At 39.6% G+C, this 23,780-nt stretch overlaps 1 protein-coding gene across 1 annotated transcript; it reads right to left on the bottom strand.

Annotated features, from left to right (window-relative positions):
- Positions 1-6,832: 6,832 nt before the first annotated feature.
- On the bottom strand, positions 6,833-8,340 carry hoxa1a (homeobox A1a). Its single transcript, XM_020925029.2, has 2 exons — positions 7,752-8,340; positions 6,833-7,215 (listed from the first exon to the last, which is right to left on the bottom strand). The coding sequence occupies exons 1-2, from the start codon at positions 8,335-8,337 to the stop codon at positions 6,833-6,835; spliced, it is 969 nt and encodes a 322-aa protein (XP_020780688.1). The 5' UTR covers positions 8,338-8,340.
- Between the last annotated feature and the right edge of the window lie 15,440 nt (positions 8,341-23,780).

The following is a 23,780-nucleotide window of genomic DNA, read 5'->3' as shown; positions in this document are numbered from 1 at the left end:
TTTTCTGATGAGCTTTGCCATTGTGATTAGATTTGTGATTTATGTTTTAATAACAAGATTTTTTTTAAAGTTCCCATTTTAAACACGTCCATGAGAACTGACTAAGATCTTGAAGATCAGTGCAGATCTAAACTACAGGGTTAAATGTTTTTATGAATCCCGGCTCGAACGTCCCCCTGGCTTGAAAGTCTCAGCTCAAGTGTCCCATTCTCCAGGCTTGAACGTCCCCCTCCTCTCTTCGGGTGGCCCCTGCTCTTGGGTGCCACACGGGGGGCTTCTGTGCCCAGGAGAGGGGGGACGTTCTTGCCGCCCTTTAGTATGTGATGCATTGAGTTAGAAAATTTGCTTATATATCAAAATAAAATTAAATTTGAATGTACCGGACCAAATGTGGGGACTTATTTATGTCATTTTACAGAAGCGGCACACCATTTTTCAGAGTGTAATCTCAATATAATCCTCATTTACTCGCAGAGGTTTACTATGAAATCATATTTTCAATTTTTTTTTTTCTTGTTCACCGTGTCCTACAGCATCTGCAACTGTTGATTTGGGAAGAAATATGAATTATTTCCTTAGATGCCATGAACAGAATTTGTACAAGAAACTTAAAAAGCTACAGAATTTGTTCAAAAATGATTCGGAATCACTTTTAGGAAGGTTTTAACTTTGTATTTGATTGAAATATGCCAGATCAAATCCTAAAATAGTTGCGGCACAGTTGGGACCACGTCATTTTTGCATGTTTTTTTTTTTGTTGTATTTATGAACAAACGTGTTGAGAAATATTGTAGCTTGTGTGTGTACAATATATATAATGACAAAGATTAGAAAGATTAACTATCTTTGCTTCATAAACGGTACGATTCAGGGGGACCTTCCAGCCAGCGGGACTTTCCAGCCAGTTCCCGTCTAGATGCAGAATGAAACGGGAGATTTTGTTGCCTGAGGAGGAAATTTCAGCCTTTGCGATTTGCTCATTTCTTTCATTTAAATTGTGATTTTGATTTGATCGCGATTCATCATTTGAGACTTGTATGTTTAAAAATACAGTTTTCACCTACCCCCTATCTCCTCCCCTATCCACCGCTCTGTGCTTAGTTGTTAAATTCCGAGACTTTTTTAAACTCAGAGGTTTTAAAAAAAGTCACGTAAACATTTTTCACCGGTAAAAACGTCCGTAAAAGTTTCAGTTCTGCTGATTTAAACAGAAGTGGACGGATCTGCTTCTATTATTTACGATCAATATTTTTACAATTAGCAAATTTAAGTCTGTGTCTGTTCAAAATTATGACTAAAAATCTGGAAAAGTCTTGTTGAGGTTGATGCTGACGTTTTCTAGAATTAAAATAGTCTGTTGTTGTGTGAAAAACATTTATCTATGAACCTCTCTCCAGTTTGAATCTTGTCTTGGTTGTGAACGGAAAACTTAAAACTTTAAACTTAAACTCTGTATTATCGAGGATTTGTTTGTTCGTTTGTATATTGGCTGGTTATATTCTCGTACACGTTCTGACTCTGGTTTCTCGATGGAGATGGCGACGCTTCACACACTTCTGAAAACCATTTGAATCGTCATTTGCATCAGAATGAGCCACATGTAAAACTCCAGACTCTCTGCGGCTCCGGAGCTCTGCGATGTGATGTTTTTATGATTTAATGTTTGACAAACGCAGATAACTCCTCTTTTCTGCCACTGACTGACGCTCAAATGGGTTTACACGGGTTTAGTTGAGTGTTTTTGTCTCATGATGAAGGATCAGTCATTACTCTGAGCGGTGAACTCAACACAAATACAACTACAAATACAAATAAGGCCAAATATTCAAATAAAAGCAAATTATTATATTTTTGAGGTGGATTTACACTGCACTTCTTTAAAATTGTAATGTGCTTATGACTCGACTACTCATTTGAAACTAAAACACTGTTAAAATCTTTATATTTAAGGTTAAAAATGCAAAAATATTAATGTTTTCTTTTCTTTTTTTTTTCAATTTGGCCATTTTTTAAAGATTTAAATCCACATCCCACTAGGTTCTCCAAAACTGTTACCTGCAAAACTCCTCTAATGTACACAGACATTATTATCTGACAAATGTAAATATATGAAAACACTTTAATTTAGTTGAAATTGTGTTTTAAGTATCAGAAAAAATATAAATTGTGTCAAACTTTTGGACAGAATTCTCCCAGTGTGATGTCATCAGTCTGATCTCTATTTACTGTAATTTTCAACATATTTTTCAACTTTTCTTCACTTCAGGAGCAATTTGGTTATTGTTTATTGTAAAACTATAATTTATATTTACAAAACAAATTAAATAAAAAATAGAGAATCATCCAAATCTGTTTTACGCGCTTTAAATCAAATGCGTAACGCGCCTTTGTGTTGTTCATAATATTATTGCAGTATAAAAGAGTCAGAGATTATTTATCTAACAGAAAATGGAAAAAATATTAAATCAAGAATCTGATGTTATGAATTTGAATATATAAATATTTTTAAGTCGTTTTTGCGCAGCTGCGTCCAGAGTCGCGCGGTGCTCGTTTGTGTCCGCGCGCTCTGCGTTTGGCACCGGTGTGGCACCAGAGGACATCTGTGTTTGCTGCCCGCGTGTCTCCAGATCCACATCAACACGTGTCTCATGCGCGTGCACGTGAGCCCCTGGTCTCTCCAAAGGGATGTGGGGTGTGTGTCTCTGCTTCTGTGTGTGTGTGTGTGTGTTCTGTGTGTGTGTGTTCTGTATGTGCGTCGGGCCTCAGCTGCACAACACGAGCCTCTGTGAGAACGGAGCCGTGCGCGTGAGGGGTGCGCGCGCTGCTGCTGTGACAACAAAGTGCGTGACCCGTGCGTGACCTCGGAGGCTTTAGAAACCGCTGACGTTTCTAATGAGCCATGTGCCCATCCGTTCGGAATTGTGTAAGTTTGAAAAAAGAAAAAGGCAAACACACATTTTACGCGCAACTTCTGACCTACATTCAGACCCTCGACTCTCAAACACAACGTGATCTTTCTTAATCCCGCGTGAATGCGCTCGTGCATTCATGTTGTCACCGTGTGGAAATATAGAGCTCGATTATAAAACAGCTCACTCATCATTTGTCTTTTACTGCGGATATTTTTGGATCTTTCGTGTGCGTAATGAAAGAAAATAAAGAAAAATAAATCCGTTTACAATCCCACGTTCAAATAGTATTTTTATGAAAGGAATCAATAAATTATCTTTAAAAACCTTTCAGTGATATTAAATGATATTAAAACGTTATAAAATCCGCGCCCCTTTGGAATCTCTGTGTGTTTGTGAATCAGAAAAGTGTTGATAAAACATTCTTTCCTAAACGTGGCTCGTGGCGCCGCGCGCGCCCTCCAGGATGTAAAGTTCATGTTTGGCCCTCAGCTCCCGGTTCGTGCACGCGCTCAGGGCCTCGGACTGTTTACACAGAAACACGCACTCACCTCGACCCCGCACAGGCCGCGGGGTCACGCATGCGCAGTAGGACTCTGATCCACCTTTACGCATCTGTTATGTCCAAACGCGGCTCTGTTTTAACGTGATCACGGTTTTTCTTTGACATGTTGGAGGAAATAAACGAGGGCAGTTTGTGGATCATTTCACTAACAGACTGTGGTGGAAGATGTACTTTTGTTACTTAAGTAAAAGTACAGATACAGGAGAAAAATAAATAAATAAATAAATAAAAGTACTGCATGAGAATATCACCTTAAGTAAAAGTATTAAAGTTTTTAGATTCTAATTAAGCTTCAAACGTGCACATTTTGATCAAAATTTGTGCAGAATTCTTTGTATTTTTGTTGCTAAAATAAAACAACAAACATGTTAAAAAAAAAAGAAAAAATAAACACTTCTGCCTTTTCAGCAGCTCTCAGTAATAAGTAAAATAAAATAAAAACATAGTTTTACTTTTCAGTCCTGTTTGTTGAACGTACAGATTCACGTTCTCAAATGTAGTGACGTAAAAGTAAAAAATATCCACTTTGAAATGTTCTTAAATCGCAAAAAACTAAATCTAGGTCACTTAAAATGACTTAAATTAAAAACGTTTGACTTTATTTGAGTCGATTCAACTTAACAAGTCAAATGATTTACCAATGGAACAAGTGCAACATTCGATCTTGTTTCATATTTTAAGCGCAAAAGTTGTTGTTTTTGTTATTTTAAGTGTAACGAGATTCGTATTTTCATATTTTAAGCACAAAAAGTCTTCGTTCCACTGGCAGATCATTTGACTTGTCAAGTGAAATTGACTCAAATCGTGATAAAACTTTCTTTATTCAATCGATTTTAACGTAACTAGATTTATTTATTTATTTATTTTTTGTGGTGTAACTACAGATTCCTAAATTGTTTACTTGAGTGCACTATTTTACGCGTTTTACTTTACTTTGTTACGTTGCTCCACTTCATGTTTTATTAGAAGCAACATTTTTGGACGATTTTTCAGCGTTTAAAAAAATAGCACATCTGGTTTTAAATTGCTAATTACCATGGCAACGGTCCTAATTTTGCCTCATTCTGAGACAAATCGATGACTGTAGTTTCTGTCGTGTTTCGTGGCTCTTTTTTTTTTTTTTTTTTTTTTTTTTTTTTTTTTTTTTTTTTTTTTTTTTTTTTTTTTTTGTGGCACCACATCGCCAAAACGAACTCCTGCTGTAAAGTGTGAAGGAGAAGGAAACACTTTGACACTTTGGCCTTTTTCTGCTCTCTGTCTTTTTGTATCTGTGTTTTGTTTTTTTTGTTATTTTTTTCCATCTTCTATCGAGGGACAACAGATGGAAATTGGGCATGTCTGACATATTTACACTGTAATTAGAGATTTTCCAGCTTTTCATGAACACGCACTGTCCCTCAAATAAATAAATAAATACACTTTTTGACATCGTTCACTGACAAAAGCAACACAAGCGTCTGATTTTTTTCAGTTGTCAGTGAAATACAAGAGTATTTGCTTTTGTCCATCGGTAAAAAGTGATATTTTAAAACACGATAATCAATGGAAACACTGAGAAGAGAAATGAAGGCCTAAATAATCCCGTTTTTCAATGCTGGGCCTGAATAAAACGCGTGTAAAAGTGGAGTGATCGTTCCGCGCCCTGCACAGTGTGGCCTGTTTGTGGTTTCGTGTGGGAGAATGCGGGACTGGCGCAGGTGGATCTGGAGGTGAACGAGGTGGAGGTGAACGTGGCTCATTAATCACGGCGCTTTCAGGTTCCTCTGCCCTTTTATGGAGAGATGGACTCGCCCCGTGCACTCCAGGAATCACAACAGCCCCGCGTGAGGAGGCTCTGCGGGACAAACACGTGCGTCTAACTCTGGATTTACTGAGGGGTTTAACCTGGAGGAATAATGAACTGAAAGAAATAAACATTAACTTTATCCAACACGAATGCACTTATTTATACGAGCAGCCGAGAGCAGCACAGTGTCTCTACAGTGTTTGATGTAAAACTCTGTGAGGGTTTATCACGCGCAGAAAAAACATGTTTAAATGATCAGAGTCTGAGTCTGTGCACTTCACGTTTCCTCTGGAGCCTTTATAACATCTTTATAACATCTTCATAACATCAGGCTCGGATTTATTGCTGAAGCCCTGAAGAGAGGCCCGGATTTCTTATTTTTGTTTGTTTAAAAAAAACAAAAATATAAATAAAATAAAATAACCCCAAAACACATGTCATAGTTAGTTATGACTAAGTTTAGGTAGTTTACGTTTCATAATAAAAAATAAAATCAAATTCTTGATTCAGGTTTTTTTCTCAAAATAGAATCACATTTGAACAGTGATTCTCCTGCACATTTGCCAGTTCATTTCTCCGCTGTGTGATTGACTTGTAGCTGTGCTCGTGCGCGGTGGTCAGATAAACACGAGACCTCTGTGTAAGCTGGGGCCCGGGGCGCGCGCTGACAGGGGCCACAGGGGCCACTGAGCCTCATCTTTGTCAATACCTTCACCTCAGTGTTTTGGATCGATCCCGTTTGCTTTTGTCGCGGTATAAGCTCTGAGCTCGATGAGGTTGTCATCACAGATGACACCCTCTCCGTGGATAAACACGCGCCGCGCACCCCTGGGACGGGCGCGCGCACGGCCGCATACATTGGAGGGATGGACAGAGCTTGGACAGAATGACGCACGGCGTGTGGAGTTAAACGCACTTTAATGACATGATTGACCCGTAGACGTCTCTTTGGACAAACATTTGTTTGGAATAAATAGTTCACAGTTAAAAGCTTTACACAACACACTCATGACCAGCTCCAGTCGAAGCTCCACACTCACACACACAGGACGCGTTACGCACGGTCCCCACTGCACGCGCACACACAGGGATCAGGAGCGGGAAACAAGGCCGCCTCATTGATTGGGTGATGCCCACGTGACATGACGACATCCAGTGCAACATCTTTGGCACATCTGAGGTATTTGCAGCACTGATTATGTGCAGCCCGGAAACACTTTGGCGCAAACAAAGCTCTGGATTCACTGCAGTAAATGTACAAATGAATAAATAACCCACAGTAATAACCCGACGGTGCGCTAACGGGCATCCGGGATAACGCACTCACACCGCCCCCTCCACACCCCCCCAGCAGAGCACAGCCTGACAGGAGCAGCTTCAACACGCGCTTCTACTGAGCAGATTAGTTTAAAGTGTAAAACGTCCTCAGATGTGATTGGATCAACAGAGTGTAAACAATAACAAAAGTACAAATGCACGCGCCCGGGCACAATGTTTGGGACACACTGATCCAGGCCGCGTGAGGCTCAGAGCGCATGTCTCTGCTGGACTGTCCTCTGTCTCTGTCTGAGGTTAGTTTGAGGAGTAGGGGTCAGGTCCAGCGGTGGAGCTCGTGGAGGACGTGGGGGACGGTGTGGACGGCGCGGACAGAGATTTGTCTGACGCAGCGTCGTCCGTTCTGTCCTGGCCGCTGTCCGGCAGGTCACCGGAGGACGAGGGTTTGGCGGGAAGGAGCCCCTCTTTCTCCCGCTTTTTCTGCTTCATCCTCCGGTTCTGGAACCAGATTTTGACTTGAGTCTCGTTGAGCTGAAGCGCAGCGGCGATCTCCACGCGCCGCGCGCGGGTCAGGTACTTGTTGAAGTGGAACTCCTTCTCCAGCTCCGTCAGCTGTTTGGTGGTGAAGTTGGTGCGCACCGTGTTGGGTTGGCCTCCGTAGCCGTACTCCCCGGAGCGTCCTGCGCGTAACAAGCCATGGTCAGTCACGTTACACAATGGTGCGTAAAGACGCGTCACACAAACTGGAGACTTCCACATTTCCACTGTAAATCTAAACGCTCACTGGGCTTTTTGGGGCTGACGTGTCACTACAACTTTTACTCTGACGTGATCTATGAACCAGGTCAAGGGTCAACGTGAGGGAACAGGAAACATAAATAATGAACGTTTAAAAGAAAATGAGAGGAAACCAAAATGGCACAGAGCAGTAGGACATGCACCTAAACATTATCACGTGCGCCCTCTCAGTGTTGTGTAATACAGTTATTGTGCTGCTGTGAAGGCACAGCCGTGCCAGATGTGCTCTGTCTGATGTTGGAGAGACTTTTACGCATGGCGCAGGAGCCTGTTGGTTCTGCCACATGAGACACTGTATGTCTGATAAACCCAGTGTGTGACCCAGTGTTTTCTGTGTCAGCACTTTTTAAATCCACCTTTTCCCCGTTCGAGCCCTGTCCTCCTGAAGTTCAGCCTTGACCCTGACACCTGCACGCACCTGTTTTGGGCGGGTTCCTCTTCACTTTCATCCAGTCGAAGGTCTGCGCGGAGGCTGCGCTCTCTGACAGCGGGGAGCAGCACGTGTCCAGGTGCGCAGCGTGGAGAGGTGACAGCGGGTTGGCACAACCGGGGAACGCGCTGCCCTGCTCGTGCCCGCCTCCGTAGGCCGCGTGCGCGTACTGCAGCTGACCCAAGGGCGCCGCTCCCGCCGCTGTGGTGTAACTCTGACGGTGCTGAGCCACCACAGAGGAGGTGATGTTACCCGAGTAAACCAGCGGGCCACACTGCGGGAACCCGTCCACTTCCTGATTGAGGGCGTAGTGATTGTAAAAAGTTTGCGGCGCGTAGCCAGAGGTGCACGCGCCGTAGCTGACACCCAGAGACTGGTACGACCCCGCCTGAGGCGGAGGGACCCCGTCTGGAGGTGACGCCCGAGTCCCCATGAAGCGCTCATCCGCCCCGCAGGTGTTCACGCTCACGGCGCACGACTGGAAACTCGTAATCCCGTGTTCTGAGTGGAAGGCCCGGACCGAGCACGAACCCGCGTCCCCGCTCATCACAGAGTAGTCTAAGAAGCTGCTCATGGTCGCATCGTGGCGTCAAATGTGGATGTGCGTGCCCCGAGTGACCAGTGCCAACCTTTACCTTTGGACGCTCGGGCGCGGGAGGGGGACATATCAATGAGCGGGCTGCGTGTCACGTGGGCGCGGGTCAGCCAGTGAGCGCCCTGTCCTTATCCCCTCGCGCACGAGCCGCTGACAGATCGGCGTTTGAGCCTATTTAAATTCCAGGCCACTCGTCGATCAAGGTGACGCGCGTCGCCGCTAATGTATTGTCCGAGCAAACAATGAGCCGCGCGGCAGACGGAGCGGAGCGGCGGGACGAGAGCCACCGGCAAACAGCTCCTGCCCGGTTAGACCCGCGCGGACCCCCGGGGGGAGATTAACGCCTCAGCCTCGGGAGGACGACGCCGCGCCGTGACCCAGGTGCGGTATTTTTGGAGCTCGTTGGATAAATGTGAGTAGATGCGCGCGGAGGGAGCGCGAGGAGAAAGGCGCGGTTGTTGAGGAGCCGCGGCCGTGTCAGGGGTTGGATGGATGGGCTCGCGGTGTCACTGCCACAGGCGACGTCTGGACACTTAAAGTTAAAGCTTTAAAAATAGAAGGCGCGGGTTTGAGCGCTGCGTAAAACCAGTGAGACACATGTTTGATTCTCCTGTTTGTGAGTCTGCAGATTGTCTGGTTTGGTTTGATCGGTGGTGTCAGGGAATTTAACAATAATAAGGTTAATTAATGAATTTTTATCTTTTAGATGCTTTGTATTACAGGACTTGGGTCACGTGACCTGCAGCACAACTCCACTGTTGCATGTGAAAATATTATTATTACATGAAGATCACAGAAGTGTGACCGTATTTCTGTTTTTTTTATGCCTTAATGCAGAGCTCATTAACAAAAAGACTTAGACCGAGGCTTTCATGTACTAGTCCTGTCACCCCACTCACATTTCACACCTGATTTTGATTCTAAGGAACAGACTCAATACTCAATATCGATTCTGATAGAACAATGATGATAAAAAACGTCTTCTTTAGACAATAGAGTGTGATTTTCCACATTAAATGGTTGAACTTTCTTTTCAATTCCTATATGTCCTTATATCTGTGAAATCTATCAGTGGTCCAGCATCTAAACCAGGTCTAAACCGGCTCTAAACCGGGTCTAAACCGGGTCTAAACCGGGTCTAAACCAGGTCTAAACCAGGTCTAAACCAGGTCTAAACCAGGTCTAAACCAGGTCTAAACCAGGACTAAACCAGATCTAAACCAGGACTGAACCAGGACTGAACCAGGTCTAAACCAGGACTGAACCAGATCTAAACCGGCTCTAAACCAGGTCTAAACCAGGTCTAAACCAGGTCTAAACCAGGACTAAACCAGGACTGAACCACATCTAAACCGGCTCTAAACCAGATCTGAACCAGGACTGAACCAGGACTGAACCAGGTCTAAACCAGGTCCATGGACGTACACTAGTCTATGTGCTCTTATACTTTTATTTTGTACGATCATAAACGATAAACTTTTGTGCCTTCGTTAACATTATTATCAGTTTGTACGACCATAAACAGAAAAAAAAATGTCATGTTTAAAAAAATGAAGATAAGAACCAAGAAACAAAGTGATTGATCCATATTCTAACTCCTCTCACAGAAATACAATCTGAGTGATAAGCGTTATGTTTGGAAAGATACAGAGCTCTGGAATGAACGAATTATGCTTTAAAATTGGTTTTAATTTAGATTTTGTCTCTTATAAGTCATAAGTGAAACTGTAAACACAAACTTGATGTTCATACGTCGCTTTTCTTTCTTGGAATTCCGTCGTTGTTTAATAGGATTTGGCTTTAGAAACACTTTTGACTTCAGCCTAAACTGTTTCGGTCATGATCCATGGGGTTGTAGTTTATGTTTTGTTTAGATTTTTTTGTTTTGTTGTGCTGCAAAATGACCGATTAAACTACTCCATACTTGTTCCGATCCAGCTCCAGATCGTTCTTAAGATGCTCAGGAAAGATTCACTTCTGTCCTGTCTTCTTGATACCAGTCTTTTGCTACTTATTTAGAAGTTTATTAAAAAAAATTTAATATATTTTTGGTCTTTGTTTTATTATATTGTGATGTGTGAGCTGCTATATCCAAATAATTTCCCTTGTGGATTAATAAAGTCTAAGTCTAAGTCTAATTTTGATCATTTTAATATCGATTAGTATGAGATTTTTAATAATAACACATGGGAGAAGAAACCTACATACACAATTTAGTCTCAGGAGAACATTTATAATTTCAGGTTTTGCTGTAATTGTCGACTTTTGGAAGGAAGCGAAGACGTGGAGCTTCTCGTGAGGTTAATATTGTTTTAGTCCGGCGATTAATTAGTTCATACGTTTCTTCTGTGGTCAACGAAACAAAAAATACGATGCGGAATTTGAGCGTAGGAGCCGTACTGACCCCAGCCCGTGTGAGGTTTTTGGAGGTGGTGGTTTATCTGCGCTCGACTCATCCATCAACGCCACCGGGACACGCAGCCGCCCGGGACCTTCTCCAGATGTTGAGCTCCAGACTTCGGGACGACTGAGACGAGGGGAGAATACACAAAGTCTGGAGAGAGAGTGCGGGTTTTGGAGAGAAAAGAGAAGAATAGAATAGAGAGAGAATAGAGAATGCAAAACGTGAGAGAGAGAAGATTTATGAGGTCGTATGAACGTTTGTTGTTACGATTAGTGTCCATTGTCCAATTTAGCTTGATGGTTTTGTAGGTTTTAAATGTTTAAAAAGTGCTGTGGTCCTTTAGTCATTCAGTCATTAGACCTTTTTCACACACAAACTGGTGCTCAATACTGTGAATAATTAAAATATGTGCGTGTTTAACATGTTAGAATGAGCCGTCATCTTTATTCATGCTCAGGTCCTTAAATCCAAACACTAAATATTAAATATCAGCTTTATCAAGGTAGGTTTTCAAAAAACTTGCAGTAAAAAGTAAAAATTTTAATTGATGCATGGTAGCTTGGGCCAATTCACCTGGAAGCCTGAGGGCCAAAATAAAATTGTCTGAGGGCCGCATTTGGCCCACGGGCCATAGTTTGGACATGCCTGGATTATAACGTTTTCTATGTGACAGCTGCAGAACACTGAAGGTAGTGACTAAGAGAGTGAACTGGAGATTTGGAATTTCTGTGTAAAAACTCAGATTAAAATCATGATTTACAAGTTGTCTTTATATAAATTCACCGTTTCTTCGTTCCTAGTTCCTTTTTTCTGCATAAATAGTAGTTTTTGCGTGAACTCCCCCTGCAGGTGGGGTCTTGTGAGTGCAGTTTGGATCAGATACACAAAGATACAGAGAAGTTTTGAGAGATTTTGTCACCCATCTGTGCTAGAACTCCAATTAAAAGTGCTGTTCTTGATTTTTAAAGCAAGTTTGAAAAGGTTTGAAGTTTTTCCTCACTTACCTTATGCATTCTGATCCTCATCCTCATAACTATTCATCACGGTAAAACTAAAAACAACGAGCATACTAACTCCACTCCACTTCCTAATTAATGGACAAAATATTTAATTAGAGGGAAACAGAACCCAGCAAACTTATTTTGACCTAAAGAGCTGATTTTACTGTACCGATGTGAGAACATAGACCCCGTTTACACTGAACCGAATCCGCGTATCACGGTCTCGGAAATGATCTGCGTCCAGACACGTCGTTTCTGTGTCCGTAAGTCTTCTCTGTCCACACAGATTTGAGCGTATTTGTTTACGTTTTACAGAAATGAAATTTAAAACCACATGACTCATTTGCATAAACTGAGCTCAAAAAAACCCAACTTGTTATTGTGTCGCTGATGCGGTTCAGGTTCTGTCAGACTAAAGGACTCGACTCAGTGGAATATGAGTGTTCTTTCTGTGACAGAGGGGTGTTCTGCTGATGGTGAGTCTGTTCTGTGTTTCTGTCGTGTTGGAGATGGTTCATGTGAAACTTTTCAGAGATTATACGTCTGCAGGTCGTACACACAGACACACGTTTATATGAATGGACAGATATTCTAGCCTCTTAATTTTTTGGCGGTGAATTACTTTGCGGCGCACAGAACTACATCAGAGTATCAGTATTTTCAGGCTTCCGGATCAGATCTGTAACAACATGAATTCGTGGGAGTTGGAGGAACCAGATCGTTTCGTCTCTGGAGCCGTTTTGGATCAGATTATTGTGAACGAACACTGCATCCACAACGAAAACGACTCAAATACGAACTAGTGTGGACGGGGCCTAAAAAGAAGTGGACTAAGTGAGTGTGACGTCACCCACAGCGTCGTTCAGGGATTGTATTTCTGTTCGAGGGGTTAGTGTGTGGTACAACCTGAGTGATGATTTCAAAACAGTATAAATCGTTACGTTTTGAAAGATAAAGAGCTCTGGAATGAATGAATTATGCTTTACATTTTGTTTGTTTTAATTTATATTTTGTCTCTTATATTTACAGTGAGTCGTAAATGAAATTGAAAACACAAACTTGCTGTTCATACGCTGCTTTTCTTTCTTGGAATTCTGAAGAAGAGCGCTAGTGAGCAGTCGAAACTGTCAGGTATGAAAACAAAGCCTTAGTCTGAAAAAAGACCCTAATAACATATCGTATTTTATTATTAGTCGCTCTGGATTATAAGACGCACTGTCATTAAATGGTCTATTTTCGAACTTTTTTCACAAATAAACCGCGTGGGACTTTAAAGGAAACACAACAGTGTGATGGGTGAGTGGTTTTGTTTGTTTGTTCGTTCACGGTGACTCTGGGCTTTGTTCAGTTGTGGCGTGTAGGGAGGGTGTGTCTGGGACCAACGGATTGTCGGCGTGTTCGCAGTGACTCAGTTGTTCAGTCGTGTCTAGAAGCAGCGCTTTTTCGGTTCGTTCCTCCGTTCCGTTCCTCGTCGGCGTGGAGTGATGAGTGTGTCTGTGGGTGTGTTTCGCTGTGCGGTCGCTGTCTGCTCCTTGTGTGTTTGCGTGTTATGCAGGTGGTGCGGTTTCTTAGTTTACTGAAGTCGTACTGGGACAGTCGAGTGGATTCGTGTATGGGGCGCTCTGGATTGTGGGGCGCAGTCATTTTTTGATGAGGTTGGAGGTTTAAGAGTTCGTCTAATAGCCCGGAAAATACAGTAAATGTGAAATCTCTATGTGTCGACCTCCAAAATGTTTTAACTGTATGTATTGTACACGAACACCAGGTTTAAATCGTTGCCTCCTAGCGTTGTGGCGGTAAATTAGTCGGCGGCGCACAGACCTCGACACTAGGGATGGGCATGATTAATCGATTAATCGATAATTGATCATTAAGAATTTCATCGATTACATTAATTTTAATCGACAAACCGAATGTATGTTTCTGTGTGTGTCGTGACCAAACAGGTGTGTACATGTGTCTCTGCATCAGAAGGAGCGAGACACAAACAGTGGGTCAGTCTGTAACGAACCGAAGCACAAATGTGGATTTAACGATGATTTGTACAAGAAATTCCACACTTTCCGTTGCGTTCGGGACAAGTGTGAGTCCATGTGCACAGTGTATAAAGCAGCACATATGTTTCTGTGTCCAGTGGGAAAAAGTTTTTCCAGGTGAGAGTCGCTCAATGTGGATGACGAGGCCCCGCCCCCCTCCCCCCGTACGCTGTCCTGGTTTTGACAAACACAAATCTGGTCACACTGACCTGTATTCACCTGAGTCATGTCTTTTAATCCGACAGAAATTGAACCACATCAGCGACACAAGAGCTGGAGTTTTATCTTCACTTAGTTTATGCAAATTAGTGATGTGGTTTTAAGTTTTGTTTCTGTGAGATTTGAACAAAACTGAATTAAACACATTATAATGTCAAACGGGCTGATGTGGCTCTAGAGTCGTTACAGTTTATATGTCGTAAAGTTGAATTTATTTATGCAGATTAGTGCAGATAGTAATAATAATGATGATCATTTTAATATAAAAACGTTCATGATTAATCAATAATCGATCGTTAATTCTTCCGACGATTGATTAAGAAAATTTCATCGAATGCCCGTCCCTACTCGACACCGATCCATAAATCAAAAACGACGGCGATAAGGCGACGGCGGCAGAGTGCGTTGAGTTGACGCAGAACTAAACTTCCAGTCACGATCCATAGGGTTGTAGTCTATGTTTTTGTTTTGTAGTGCTGCAAAATGACCGAATAAACTACAAAATCGCTCCAGACGGACAAAATAGCGAACCAAAAACCCCAGGATCACGTACGAACATTTAATGACGAGATCGTTGATGAGCGAATGACGAGTCTGACAGCAGCAGGAACGAAGAGAAGGGTTACAGTTTTTCAATACATAGTAAACTGGAGCCAGAACTGATGGAGCCAGAAGCGCGCCCGTGTTCACTTCCTGTTTGGAACGCCGTGTCCGTTAATACACACAGGGTCTACGGTTCAGGCGCTTTCATATTTCTCATTTTAATTACTGTCGGTTCCACTTCATAAACTCCCACTCGAGATCGCGCCGAGCGCCGAGGGTCAGACGTGACGAGAAGACGAGAAGGAGAACGTCGTCTCGTTTTATCGTCACGTCTTAATAAAACGGCGGCGTTAGGCTCAGGCTCAGGGTCCACGCGCTCGCTCTCGTTCTGGAGACGCCCGAGGTTCCTCCTGATCACGTTAAGTTCATCAAATCAAACTGTCCGACTAAAACAACGCCGCAGGGAGAAGGAACAGAAGAGGAGGAGAGAAAGAGAGAGGGAGGAAGAGGAGGAGAGAAAGAGAAAAGAGGAGAAAATAAAGAGCAAAGAGGGTGAAGAGAGAAATAAGATAAGCATGAGAGGAGAGAAGAGAAAGTGGAGAGAAAGAGGAGAGGAGGAGTAAAAGAGAGAGAGGAAGAGGGGAGAGCAAAGAGGGGGGAAGGAGAGAGGAGAAGATAAAGAGAAAAGAGGGTGAAGAGAGAAATAAAAGAAGCACAAAAGAGAGGAGAAGAAATTGAGAAAGAGAGAGAAGAGAGGAATGAGAAAGGGAGGAGAGCAAGAGAAGAGGGAGGGAGACGAAAGATGAGAGGGAGAGCGGAGGGAGAAGAGAGATAAGAGGTGAAAGAGAGGAGAGGGAAAAGAAAGAAGAGAGAGAAGCGAGGTGGAAGAGAAGGGCAAGACAGAAAGAAGAGAGTAAAAGAGAGAAGAGAGAGAAAAGAGAGGAGAGAGGGAAACAAGGAAGAGAAGAAAGAGAAAAGGGGAGAGAGAAGAGAAGAGAAGGTGGATGAAAAGCGAGAGGAGAGATGGAGAAGAACGTGGATGAGAGAGAAGAGAAGATGAGGAGAGAAGAGAGGGAGAGAGAAAAGGAGAGAAAAGGAGAGGAAGAGAGGGAGTGAGGGGGTATGAGGGGAGGAAACAGCGCCCTCTCTGGAGGCGGCGGGTCAGACAGGACGGACACATCGATCGATTTTCCACAGAAACACCGACCCGAGATCGTTTAATATTCACATTTCAAACCAACACACGTCACACTGACTTTAGAACAAATCAATAAATACACAAAAATATCTAGACTTTTCTTTAAACTACACGTGACAGCTTTTCATATTTTTCTAATTCTGACTTGATTTGGTGGATTGTACCTGAGTTTGTGAAGAAAAAAATTTAAAAAGTTGAGATGAAAAACACAGGAAATCTTAAAACCAACTTTTATTTTGCGACTTTTAACACCGCGTGTGTCGTGTGCTGCTCTGCCTTTTATTTATTTAACTTATTTACTGCTATTTTATGATTTTTATGGTTTTGCTTTTGTTGTTTTGGGGCTGGTATGACTAAATTTTAACAACTTACCTTTTTGTTGTCGTCATTCACTTCACTTTGGAAACTGTTTTGCTTTGTAAAATTTGCTCTAGAAACAAAATCCTTCTATTTACGTCATTGACACAGAAAACTCCACTCAATTTTTTGACAGTTTCAACATTAAATTAACAAAATAAATCAGAACTAGTGTGAAATTTAGACACGTTTTCGGCCAGAAAGTAAAATTATACAAAAACTAGGCATGATTTTTTATATATTGGTTGTAACTACAGTAAAATTATTTGAACTTTAATCTGGTTTGTGCAAAAATCTATTTTCAAATGTGTCTGTGTCTCTCATTTTTTCATTATTTTGTGTTTTATCATCCAAAATTCCTAAATTGTTCCTCCTCTTTTCCATCCTTTTCCCTGTTCCTGATAAAATTTCTACTAGAATTAAAATAAAAACTGTAATTTGGACGTAGAATGAATAATGTTTTAAATGTGCACACGTCCACAGCCGCGCTCAGACGTTTCAGGGGCCCGTATGTAAATCGTACCCGGGGGCCCCTGACATCAAATCAATAATTCTTTAACATTTCTCCCAATTGATCAAAGGCGACGCATAAATAATTTAACTCAACTTAACATCGATTATCTGAGAATTATTCAACATTATTCACGTTTAACAGGGAGGATTGTCGTTGTTGTTGTGTGGATTTAAAGGTTTTATATCACAAAAAAACGTCTCCAGGTTTAAAATCGTCCAAATGATTCTTCACAACAAAAAGTAAAGTGTTAAAATTAACTCTCACAGAATCAATTTGAACATTTTCTCAGGGTTTATATGAGTCCAGTCTGTTCTAGAGTTAAGTTAACATTTTTTTGGAAATGCTGGACCAAAGTTCCTGTTTAACCCCGAAATCCAGAGTTATATGAACGTTCTGAGATTAAACAGATAACACTTTGTAGAGTTATCCTGATTTAGCTCAACAACACACAGAGGTGTTTTATTTTTACACTTTATTTTAGTTAATTTAAGATGAAATTATGAACAAAACTGGGTCAAACTGGTTTACTCTCGCGGGAGTTTGAAGTGGTGGGAGGGAGGTGATGAATTAACACTAAGAGAAGTTGAATTTACACTAAGAAGTTGAATTTACACTAAGAAGTTGAATTAACACTAAGGGAAGTTGAATTAACACTAAGAGAAGTTGAATTAACACGAAGAGAAGTTGAATTAACACTAAGGGAAGTTGAATTTACTTAAACTATATGAACTCTGGCGAATAACCCCAACTCGAACCCCCATTGAACTTTCAAATAGTTAAAATAACACTTTTTGTGTTAAAAACAACTCTGAAATATTTTACCCTGAAATTTTAACCCTTCAGTTTTATTTGTGTAGTGAAGGTGTGTGGAGTTTTAATACAGCCACTTTAACGTATCATTTAGTCCTATACACACACGAGTTATTTCACAAATATAAACGAATATCTTTAATAAAAAAAACAAACTCAAACAGATATATACTGCTGTTGTGTCAATGGGCAAGACACTTCACTCACACTTTCGTCACAATATAACAAGTTTTTGCAGCAAACCTTAACAAATAAAGGCAACCTATAGTGGTGTGAATAGTTATTAAAATTGTATTAATTGTGTAACTTTTCATGTGGATGACGCACCACCTGCTTCTGTCCATTTTATTTTATTTATTTTTTTTTTTATTATTTTTTATTAAATTAATTATTATTATTATTATTATTATTTATTATTTTTTATATTTATTTTATTTATTTTATTATTTTATTTTTATTTTTTTCATGTGTGTTTGTAAAATTTCTCAGTTGTCCAGTTTTGTTTTGTTTTGTTTTTTTGTTTCTTTGTGTTTTTGTGCTTTACCTGGAATGTCCCGCAGTATGGCATTAAGCTAAACATATCTATTTCCAGTTACAGGTCATATCTATGGAGAGGTCACCCCGCTCACAGTAAGAAGGCATTTTTAACCCAAGGTATTTTTGCGAGATTAAAAAACTCATAATTTAATAAATGTACGTTAATAATTGATACGTTAATGCCATACGGTGGGACTTTCCAGGCAGAGCAATAACGTCTCCATGGTTACGCAGTGTTCCTTTATGAAGTGTTGTCATAAATAAACATTATTGACCTTTTTGACCTCAAGACTGACCCAATGTAAAAGAAAACATTTAAGTGGAATTTGATTTTCTGTCGTTTGTTTTGCCTCCATCCTGAGTGTCCCACGTTTACGCTTCTATACATTTCCTCAAAGTGTAAAAAAACAATGTCTATGTAAGTTAAAACGACTTAAATTAAGAACGTTTTACTTTATTTGAGTCGTATTTTCAACTTGACAAGTGTAAAAATTTACCAAAGGCTGTAAACCTGAACGTTCAAATGTAATTAAATAAATTAAGTTGTGTTTACTCAAAGTTTTAGAAATAGTCAGATTAACTTAATTATGTCAAGTTGCTGTAACATATTCTTATTTTTGAGTAATTTTAATCAATTTTTTATTTATTTGTTTTTTGTTTAAAGGGAACTAATGTTGGCATAAGAGGGCGTAACTTAAAAAAATAGATGAGGTACAACTTAGTAGAATTGAGTCATTAAAACGGTGAGAATCATAAAGTCCTGTTGTTTCTATTGATTCAAAAAATAAACTTTATATCGTGCAAGACAATTTCAAAGTACTTCACCAAATAAGTACTAAAACCTATCATAACAAATAACTTAATAACTTATCAGAAAACTAGAAATAGTTCTAATAACTTAATTATGTCAAGTTGCTGTAACATGTTCTTCTTTTTGAGTCATTTTAAACTTTTTTTTTTAAATTATTATTATTATTAAAGGGAACTATTGTGAGTATAAGTGAGCGTAACTTAAAAACATAGATGAGGTACAACTTAGTAAAATAATAAAATAAAATAATTAAAATTGAGAATGATAAAGTCGTATTATGTCTATTGTTTCAAATAGTTGATTTAAAAATAAACTTAAAATACAAGACAATTTCAAAGCGCTTCACTAAATAAGTACTAAAATCTATCGTAACAAATAAACTGCAATCACACGACATCATAATTTCATTATTTTACTTCATTTTATTTTTTAAGTTATAATTACAGATACATAATAACATGATAATTTAACAGAAAACTTTTTTTTTTTTTTTAATTAAAGGGAACTATTGTGGATATAAGCGAATGAAAAATAATCCACAGCTAATACGATGGAAAAAACAACATCTACGTCAGTTAAAATGACTTAAATTAAGAACATTTGACAGTTACACAACGAGACTCTTAGATCCTCGTTGTGTAACTTTTCTGGTGAAGGGCCCGTCGTCGTTAAACACTTTTCTCCATGGAGATCGCTTTAATGCTTTGTCTGGAATGTTCCACAGTATGGCATTAAACCTTTCTATCTTCATGGATCCCAAATCAGATCAAGTTCCAGGTCAGATCTGTGGAGAGGCGACCCCGCTCACAGTCAGAATGTCTGTTTTTTGTTTGTTTTTCAAAGTATTTTTGAGCTATAAAAACCTAGAGCTGTTTAATGTCACACTGTGGAACATTCCAGGCACATTCATTTCATGACGTATCCATGGAAACAAGCAGGTGAGAAAAAAAAAAAAAAAAAGCCTTTAAATTATGAAAGGAACTGATGATGGTGAAAATAATATTAGTTAAATATAGTGACTAAAAATGTTTAATAAAAAAAATAATAATAATAATAATAATAATAATAATAATAATAATAATAATAATAATATACAATAAATAAATAAATAAAATATAAATAAATAAATAAATAAATGTGTTTTGTTAAATGGTATATTCTGTTGTATTTAATTAGACCAAATAAATCCATTAATAATAAAAAATAAAAAAAAATAAGAAGGTGACGGACGCCCAACCAGCCATTGTCCCACTACTTTGTACTTCTACTTGAGTAATATTATTCTAAAGTAACAGTACACTTACCCACATCTGCTTACAAGTTCAAATACATGAAAAATACTCCTCATTCCTCGCAGCCTAGTATTTAAAGTTGGCCTATTCAAAGCTTTAAACCTGTTGTAATAGTTTCCTCTCACCGTTTACTCACCTGAACTTGTATTTGGAGCGATTCGTTCATGTTTGACTCGTCTTTAATCGCTTATTTCCAACAAAAATCGCTTCATTTTGCCAATTTACCCCCCGTTTTCATCTTCCACGCTCACTGCTTTGTACTTACTTCAATCTCCAGTTTTATTTTCTTAATCGGTGACACACGTAGGCATAATTATTTTAGTACAAATGAAAAGAAAAAAAAAAATCCACTCCTCGCTAATACACTGGAACAAAAAAAAAAACAATATCTAGGTAAGTTAAAATGACTTGAATTAAGAACGTTTGACTTTATTTGAGTCGATTCAACTTATGTTTTTCTTAATTTAAGCAACATTTGATTTTGTTTCTTATTTTAACTGCAAAAAGTAGTTTTTCTTAGTTTAAGTGTCGCACAAGTTGTATTTTCATATTTTAAGTACAAAAAGTCTTGTTCCGCTCTCAGATTATTTGACTTTTCCAGTGAAATTTACTCAAATCGTGATGAAACTTTCTTAATTCAAGTCATCTTAACTTGACTAGATTTTGTTTTTTGCAGTGAACGAGCCTCTGAATTTCTCCAGTTCTGAATATGAGTCGATTTAAACCTAAAAAGAGTCACTTCAGCTAAACATGAGTCAGTGCTAGTGCAGCCTCTGCAACTCAAGGAGGGAATTCTGGAGGTTCTGAACTTTCATAAGAGACATTCTTTCTGATCATGGTGCCTCTGGTCACTCAGGTCAGACTTTGTTGTTTGCGTTTGTCATTTAAATATGAAATCTTAAAGGTCCAGGAATCAAACAATAATCACATTTTGGTACACAAAGCCACAGTACTCCTACATGAGTCATATATTTATTGAAGTAGAAGTAGAAGTTGTGGTTCCTGTGAGTAAGTCTACAGAGACACACTGCAGTTCTTCGAAACTCCCAAATTTTTATTTCAGTGACACCACAATGTGACGTTTCGGGTCAAGCTCTTCTTCAGTTAAATTTACCTTATTTTCTGCTCTATAGGCGCTCTGGATTATAAGGCGCACTGTCATTGAATGGTCTATTTTCAAACTTTTTCACATCGGACTATAAGACGCCCTCATACTTACAGGTGAATTGGCCCAAATTACCTTACATCAATTAAAAAACTATTTTTTACTGCAAGTTTTTTTTTGAAAATCTACCTTGATAAAGCTAAAATGTCATATTTAGTGTTTGGTTTTAAGGATCTTAGCGTGAATAAAGACTGATGGATCATTCTAACGTGTTAAACATGCACATATTTCAATTATTCCCTGTACTGAGCATCAGTCTACTTCCCTCGATCGGCCTCTGCTTCGTCTGTGTTTACATATGTGGCCCTTGATGAAAAAAGTTTGGACTCGCCTGCATTAAACGAAACACAACAGGTAAATAAGTCAGTCAAACTTTATTTAACTCACAACTTTGTTCAATTGTAATGCGTAAAAAAAAAAAAAACTGTCTGAGACGCTAAATTGTTTGAATATTCACTATAAATCATAATTGTTCAGTTATAACTCAAAATAACATATTACACTCACTTTTTAAGTTCATTCCTCATCCACAAATCCTTCAAATTCTTCATCTTCAGTGTCCGAGTTAAACAGTTGGGTGATTCCGGCGTCCACACGTCCACGTCCCTCTCGTCATGATCCGAGTCAGTGTGGTTCCTGTTCCCTGGAGTTCAGTTCAGTGATGATTCGGGTCTTGGTGAAAGCTCGGACCACAGTTGATACTGATCCTTGAGCCCGGGCGTCCGCGATCCGTCGGCAGATCGCGGCGTAAATCGCTCGTCGCTGTCTCTCTGTCTTGGTGAATGTGTGTTCACTTTCACTTTATAAACGCCTTGAGATTAAACTGGGCGTTGTGAGCGTGTCTCTTGACAGGTGCATTTTGATATTAAAAAGAATCACAGTATGTTTTACCGTAATGCTGCAAGTGGTGCGGCTTTGTAGTTTACTAAAGTCGTACTAAGACGCCCCAATAAATTCATATATAAAACGCTCTGGATTATAAGGCGCACACTTGTTTGGGATTAAATTTAAAGGATTTTAAGTGCCCCCTATAGTGTGTAAAATACGGTACTCAAATCGTGATGAAACTTTCTTAATTCAAGTCTTCTTAACTTGACTAGATTTAGTTTTTTGCAGTGTGTGATGTGCAGATATCCATCGGAGGTGCAGACAACTTCACTGCGCTTTGTTGTGATAAGTTTCGGATTTTGTTTCTTTAATTACGTCGCTTTTAAATTGTCCAAATTCTAACCGGGTGTCAACAGATCATAACTACGACAAACACAAGCGCGGTGAGTCGTCTTTCAGAGCTAATTGCGTTAAAATGACCTTGTTGTGAGGAGCGCGGCGTCGGCGTACCTCGAGCCGCAGTCGGGGTCAGGCGCGGTGCCTCTGCTGCCTGTATTTACCCGAGCTCAGAATAATACAGGAGCCTCCAGTTTCCTCCACTTCAACATGAAACAGAAACGAAATACCCTCTGTTACTTATACAAGCCACAACACGTCACGTCGAGCTCACATCAGAGCGCTCGGCGTCTCTGGAGTCACCGAGGTTTTGTTTTTCTGTTTAAAAGATGCTGTGACTAAGTGTTCATTATGTTGGGAGTGTGGGCAATGTCACCGTGTCTGTGTCATTTTTGTCTTTTTCAGAAGTTTGCTCAGGTCACTTCAACTGGCCCATTATTACTCTGCAAAAAACAAAGTCTAGTCAAGTTAAGATGACTTGATTTAAGAAAGTTTGATCATGATATGAGTCAATTTTACTTGACAAGTAAAATAATCTGCCAATGGAACAAGAGTTTTTGTACTTAAAACATGAAAATACGTCTTGCTGCACTTAAAATAAGAAAAACAACTACTTTTTGCACTTAAAATTACAAACAAAATCAAATGTTGTTTGAATTAAGAAAAACACGCTCATTCCATTTGTTGATAATTTGACGTCAAGTTGAATCGACTCAAATAAAGTAAAATATTCTTAGTTTAAGTCATTTTAATTTACCTAGATATTGTTTTTTTCCAGTGTGCATTAAAGTGTTTTGCCAAATTGACTTTTTGCAGCTTTCTACACTGCAAAAACTGGAGGGTTAAAATTTCAGAGTTGTTTTTAACACAAAAAGTGTTATTTTGAACAATTTGAAAGTTAAATGGGGGTTCGATTTGGGATAATTTGCCACCAGAGTTGATATGTTTGAAGTTAATTCAACTTCCTCCAGTGTTAATTCAACTTCCCTTAGTGTTAATTCAACTTCTCTCTGTATTAATTCAACCTTCTTTAGTGTTAATTCAACTTCCCTTAGTGTTAATTTGGCTCCTCCCTCCCACCACTTCAAACTCCCGTGAGAGAAGACCAGTTTGAACCAGTTTTGTTCATAATTTCATCTTAAATTAACTCAAATAAAGTGTAAAAATAAAACACCCGTGTGTTGTTTAGCTAATTCAGGATAACTTTACAAAGTGTTATCTGTTTAATCTCAAAACATTAATATAACTCTTGATTTCGGGGTTAAACAGGAACTTTGGTCCAGTGTTACTTAAATAACATTTCCAAAAATG

The sequence above is a fragment of the Boleophthalmus pectinirostris genome, unplaced genomic scaffold (genome assembly GCF_026225935.1).
Source record: "Boleophthalmus pectinirostris isolate CB_2022bp ecotype Guang Dong unplaced genomic scaffold, ASM2622593v1 HiC_scaffold_21, whole genome shotgun sequence".
In the NCBI taxonomy this organism is placed as follows: domain Eukaryota; kingdom Metazoa; phylum Chordata; class Actinopteri; order Gobiiformes; family Gobiidae; genus Boleophthalmus; species Boleophthalmus pectinirostris.
Note: the sequence above shows the minus strand (reverse complement) of the source record. Positions and strands in the feature narration are given on the sequence as shown.

What these genes read in the sequence shown, in the direction of transcription:
- hoxa1a (XM_020925029.2), bottom strand. Translation starts at nt 8,337, where the DNA reads ATGAGCAGCTTCTTAGACTACTCTGTGATGAGCGGGGACGCGGGTTCG. An exon ending in GAGGAACCCGCCCAAAACAG is followed by an intron (nt 7,216 to 7,751) that starts GTGCGTGCAGGT and finishes TGTTACGCGCAG; the next exon opens with GACGCTCCGGGGAGTACGGC.